Below are 6,522 nucleotides of genomic sequence, written 5' to 3'. Positions count from 1 at the left end.
ATCTTCATCTACTTTCTCTTCTTCTGTCCTTTATCCTTATTTATTATCTCTTCATTTGCCAAAGGTCCTCTTACCTCCTCTTCCACTTTCTCCCTTCGTCATTTCTCCCACCACTCCACATATCCTTCTTTGATCCTCCATTCTCCCCATTTTCCCTTTCTTTTGGCTTGCTCCTCCCTCTTCCTCCCTCATCAGACACTCTCCATCTGCTTTTTTTCTCTTCTTTCTTCTTCCTGCCTGTTTTTTCCTTCTTCTAATCTACCCTTTCTGCATTCTCTCAGCTTGCTTACTCTCACCCCACTCATGAAGCCTTTACCTTCTTGTCTCATATGCCAGATGCACTACTCCATTTTTATCTGCTTCCTTTCTCAACTCTCCTTCCTCCTCTCCCTTTAAGACAACAGACTTAGACTGGTGCGGAGGTGGTGTGGAGCGTGTCGGCTTTGAACTACTCTCAAAGTGTGGCCTTGCTCGAGGCTGCAGCAGAGCCTCTGTAAGGAAGGCGGGAGCTTGACAGCTTCAGTAAGGGCCAGCAGTGGTGACAGCAACCCGGAGTCATAAGCGACAGCGGAAAGCAGAACTTCAGCGAGCAGGAATCCCGTTCTGCTTCCCAAAGTGGAAGTGCTCATGGATCGGGGAAATCTGCATGGCATACACCTGCAAGGTCTCGCTCCAAGGAAGATTCAAGGTGTTCTAGATCAAAGTCAAGATCCAGATCTGAATCTAGGTCTAGATCAAGAAGAAGTTCAAGAAGGCATTATACAAGGTCAAGATCATGATCTCTCTCTCATAGACGATCCCGGAGCAGGTCTTACAGCCGTGATTATCGCAGACGCCACAGCCACAACCATTCTCCCATGTCTGCTCGGAGGCATCATGTTGGGAACCGGGCAAATCCTGACCCAAACTGTTGTCTTGGAGTGTTTGGATTGAGCTTATACACCACAGAAAGAGATCTAAGAGATGTGTTCTCTAAATACGGCCCCATTGCTGATGTGTCTATTGTGTATGACCAGCAGTCTAGAAGGTCAATAGGATTTGCCTTTGTATATTTTGAAAATGTAGATGATACCAAGGAAGCTAATAAACGTGCCAATGGAATGGAGCTCGATGGATGTCAAATTAGGGTCGATTTCTCTATAACAAAAAGGTCCCATACCCCAACACCAGGAATTTATATGGGGAGACCCACTTACTGCAGTTCACGGCTCCGGGACTATTATGATAGAGGATATGATCGGGGTTATGATGACCGGGAGTATTATAGCAGATCATACAGAGGAGGTGGTGGAGGAGGAAAGAGATGGAGAGCAGCTCAAGACAGGGATCAGCTTTACAGAAGGTGGTAACCTTCTCCTTACTACAGTCGTGGAGGATACAGGTCTTGTTCTCGATCACGATCCTACTCCCCTTGTCGCTATTAAAGCCTGAAGTTGAAGGCGTTCTGAAACATGCCATAGAGCTGGGATATTGTTTGTCGGCAATATTTTCTATTGACTCCTGCCTAAAAAGTGAACAGTGCCTAGTGAAGTTAGGTGACTTTTATACCTTTTATGAAGACTACTTTTGGTGGAGTTGAAATGCTGTTTTCATTCTGCATTTGTGTATTTCGGTGCTTTGTTCAAAGTTAAGTGTTTTCAGAAAAGTATGTTTTGCATGTATTTTTTACAGAACAGTCCAAATTTTGACTGCTGAGAAGTTTCTACTGTACAAAACTTCATTTAAAAGTTTTTTCTACTGAATCCAGGGTATTCTGATGATCGTCGCCTGTGTGTAAAATGCTACAAGATGGCAAAAAGCAACAATAAACAAGTTTGGTTTTTACTTTTCTTTCTAAATATCAATGCTTAACAAGAACCATTTTTAAGTTATCAGTAAAATAAATAAATAAAAATAATTCTTTCAGGAAAAAAAGACAACAGACTTGCTTCTCTGTTTGCCTGTGTGTCCTCCATTTCACTCCTTCCATGGGTAAACTGCTAATTAATTTTGTACCCTACAATTACCTGATATCTTTCCTTTTATTTCCCCTTCCTTCCTCTGGACACTCACAGACTCTTTTCTCTTTCCCTCCATTTCCTCTTTCTTTTCTTCTTTCCTGCTCTTCCATTTTCATCATTATTACATCCTCTTTCCACTTTGTATTACTTACTTCTTCAATACTCTTCCTGCTTTGTTGTTCTTTCCTCTTCCCTGATCTTCCCCCACTCCTACTACTTCACTCTATTTGGTCTTTCTTTCCTTCACTCCACATTCTTCCTACCTCACTGCTTTTTATCTTCTTCCCTTCTCCTTCCCCCATTAACTTCCCCCTTTCACCTACTCTTACTCCATCAACTTCCCTCCATCTCCTCTTTTCCTTCTTCCTTTTCTTCTTACCTACATTTTCCTCCAATTATCTTCTCTCGTCTTCTGTACATCTTTTTTAAGTTTTCATTTCTTTCCTCCTATCTATTCTCTTCCCCATCCTGTTCTCTTTTCTTGTTCCATTTTTCTTTTCTTTTTTCTTTTGTCTTCTTCTTACTTCTCCCCATTCTTTCTTTTCATTCCACCCTTCGTTTTTCTATTCTCTCTTACTCCTCTTCCCCTGCAATGCTCACACTTCTTTCTCCTTTCTTTATTTTCCTCTGTCCTCCAATTTCTTCCTAATTTCTGTCTTTTCTTCACTCCTTTGCCTCCCTTCTATTTTCTCCCCTTCCTGTTTCCTCTTCTTTCCTCCCCTCTCCTTTTCTCCCTTTCCTTTTATTTGCCTCTTTCTTACTTTTCTCTTCTTCATTTTCCTATTTTTCTCTCTACTTTCCAGTTCTTTTCTCCTTTGTAGATTGTTTTGAAACTGTTCCTATTTTAATGTTAATTCTGTTTCCCCAAGAAGAGCAATTTAGTCACATGCTCATGAGGTGACTTCAGTTGTACCTTTCCATTTTTATTTGATAAATAAAGGAGAGATCCAGTGATTTAGCAGGAAAAAGTGAAATTTGCATTGTCCTAAATCTATTCCTATATTAATGTCAATTACACTTCCCCAAAAAGGGTTATCTATTTATGTGCTCAAGAGATCTCTGCATTTATACCTTCCCATTTTTATTTGTTAAATAAAAGAAATAGCCAGTTATTGGGCAGGGGGAAAGGAGGTGGATGGAGGGTTCAGGAGAAGCGTTTGGAGGAGGTTTTAATGAAGGAGAGGAAGTTGGAGATGAAACACATGGCATCAATAATGACAGTTTTATGGAGTCTCTTAGACAACAGTAGGCACCCAACCTATGGATAAGAACCCAACTTCCCTGAGTCTAAACTCCCTGTGAGGTAGGTTTTCTACAAACAAGTGAACAGGTTTGGACATCTACACCTTGGAGAGCCTTGCTGTGTTTATATCCCCATTTTCCCTCCAACTGCACATCTACACAGGGAACAAACAGACACACTGGGTTCCAAGCCTACAGGTTGCATGAGATCAATCGCACAAGAAAGGGCCCTAAATCAAACATTCCTTGCCTTAGAAAAGAAATTGCCAGTTGACCTCCAGACGATAAACATCCACAGGGTTATGAAGAATTAAAATGGCAACCCATGGATGTGGAAGAACTGAGGAAATTTAAGGAAAGCATTACAAAGTTTGGAATGCACTCCCCATTTGTAAAACAACTCCTCATTTCTTGGGCTAGTAAAATAGTATAATTCCCCAAGACTGGAGAGATATGGAAAGTGCAATACTAGAGCCTGCTGCAAATTTACAGAGGATCTCATGGTGGAGAGAAGAGGTAAGGGAGATAGCAGGACAAAATAGAGCCAGGAGTGGAGAAATTTTTGTAAATCAGCTGCTTGTGGAAGGTCACTTTGCTGAGGTAGAAGTGCAGGCTGTATATGAAGAAGAAACTCTGGCATTATGTCGATGGTTAGCTTTAAAATCCTGCGACAAGATTGCAGAATCAGGGAAAAAAACTTGAACCATTCCTTCAAGTCATACAAGTTCCTAAAGAAACTTTCCCTGACTTTTGAAAATGGCTAACCTCAGCTGTGGAATGCAGTGTATCAGACTCAGCAGCAGGAAAGGCAACAATAGGATCCTTAGCATTTGGAAATGCAAATAATGAATGCAAAGATATAATCGGACTGCTGATTGCAAGGTTGGCATCAATGGAAGAATGTATTAGATATACTGCTGATGATGGATCCTGCTCACCTGATATACTAAGAGTAGTTGCCACTAGACAGCTAGAGATGACCCAATATTTCAAATGTTTTAATTGTGGTGAACAAGGTTATCTCATGTATGACTGCAAGAAAAATAAAAATAATACAGAAAAGGGGCCTATGCCTCCTGGAATATGTCAAAGATGTGGCAAAAACCAACACGTGATGAGGGAATGGAGAGCAAAAAAAGACAAATGGGGCAACACACTGCCAAAAACTTCCAGGGGAGCTCTCACTGGCCACAATGACAGGCAGGGAGAGTTCTCTCTCTCAGAACAATTAAATGTCACTGATTAGAAAACAGATGTTCTGAGAGAAAACAAGGCTGAGGTGACTTCTGTAAACAATTTCAAAAGCCTTGAAGTGAGCCAAAAACATATATTTGGCAAACATCTATAGAAGATCAAAGAACCAAACTAAAATTACTAGTAAACACTATTGAAAATGAAGGAATTGTTGACACTGAAAGAGATGTCACCATCATCTCTCCAAAATCTTGGCCTGCTAGTTGGCTACTTCAAAAGGTAGATATACAATTTCAAGGTATTGGCATTTTAACCTAAATAAAGCAAAACACCAAGTGGCTTAAATATATAGGACCAGAAGGTCAAATAGAAAAACTGATGACATATATTGTTCATATAGCCATTAACCTATGGGGAAGAGATTTATTACAGCAGTGGAAAACCCATATTAATATTCCCTCTGTTTCACTGTCTGGCCAGGAAAACTGTCAATCTGCTAATAAAGATTTCGAAATAGTCAGAAAATATTATCAAAGACAGATACAGACTGTTCAAGAAATTGCAGGATGCACATCTAGATCATATTGATCCAAAAATGGCCTACATCTTAGTCATTTTGCCTTCAACTAATTCTCCTACAGGAATTCTTATGCAGAGAGAAGATTATATGTTAGAATTGATTTTTTGGCACATAAACAGAGTGAGAAACTAAATACTGACAGTGAGGTCTCTGAATTGTTAAAGAAGGGTAAAATGAGACTTCGACAATTAATCTGAATGTATCCAGCTAAAATTGGGGTACCTTTTACTAATGCAGAAATTGCTTTCTTAAGGGCACAAGAAGAATACTGGCAAAGAGCATGCAGTAATTTCTTGGAAAAGATTAACAACAGATACCCTAAAAGCAAGCGACTTCAGTTCATAAAAAGAAATAATTGGATTCTCCTAAGTATAATTAAGGGAACTCTAATATCTGGAGTCCCTACATTTTATACTGATGCCAGTAAGTCAGGAAAGGCAGGATATAAATCAGAAGATGTCAGTAAGTTGGCTAAGAGTCCTTATAAGTCACTTCAAAACTCTGAATTATACATAATACTCATGGTGCTGTCAGATTTTCCTGTTTCTCTTAATACAGTAACTGACTCACAATATGCAGAAAGGGTTGTTTTACACATGGATACTGCTGAATTTATTCAGAATAATCCTGAATTTAATTCACTATTTATTCAGCTACAACAAATGATCAGAAATAGGAGTTATCCAATATGTATAACACACATAAGATCTCATACAAGTCTGCCAGAGCCTCTGGTGCAAGGTAATAATGAAATTGACTTGCTATGGATAGGATGTGTAATAAAGGCTTCTGAATTCCATAAAAACAGCATGCTAACAGCAAAACTTTAAAGAAAGAATTCTGTATAATTCTTGGCAACAAGCTACAGAAATTGTGAGGCAAGATCCTAGTTTCTCATTATATAGTCAAACTCCATTGCCAACAGGAACTAACCCCAAGGGTACCCAAAGAAATGAAATTTGGCAGATGGATGTCTTCCACTTTACAGAGTTTGGTAAATTGAAATTTGTGCACCACACTATAGACACATATTCAGGGAAGGGGGTGGAGGAGAAATGATAGATACAGTAATATTATGGAAGTTAGAGAAATAGAAATATGATAGGTTAGTAAATTTACTCTTAAACAAAATATTACATAGCTATATCTTATTAGTAGAAATAATTGTAATTGATATGAGGTTGAAGTTATACTATTTTCATTTTAATGGAATTCATTTAATACAAATCTAATATTTTCACTAGTATAATTTCTTATTGAACTAAAATCGATATCAATACTGTTACTTTCATATACGCATAATGTCTATTCAGTACATTGGGAAATATAAGGCTTAGACCTAGTCCTGTAACTGCTATTTACACTGATTCAAGTTAATCAAACAAAAGAAAGTATTGGAATATTCCAATTAGAAATAGCCAAATGTAGTCAAGACTTTACAAAATCATTACTATATGCTTTGTGTAGATATATCATCTTCAAAGGCATTGGAATTTCACAGAAAAT

General features: G+C 38.6%; 1 protein-coding gene across 1 annotated transcript; it reads left to right on the top strand.

Annotated features, from left to right (window-relative positions):
• Positions 1 to 857: 857 nt before the first annotated feature.
• Positions 858 to 1,349, top strand: LOC308415582 (transformer-2 protein homolog beta-like; the record flags this gene model as incomplete). The annotated part of the gene is made up of 1 exon (XM_080910625.1): positions 858 to 1,349. The coding sequence occupies one exon, from the start codon at positions 858 to 860 to the stop codon at positions 1,347 to 1,349; it is 492 nt and encodes a 163-aa protein (XP_080766751.1).
• Positions 1,350 to 6,522: the final 5,173 nt, after the last annotated feature.

This window comes from Micromys minutus, assembly GCF_963924665.1.
Source record: "Micromys minutus genome assembly, chromosome: X".
Taxonomy (NCBI): domain Eukaryota; kingdom Metazoa; phylum Chordata; class Mammalia; order Rodentia; family Muridae; genus Micromys; species Micromys minutus.
This window is presented reverse-complemented; position numbering and strand designations above follow the sequence as displayed.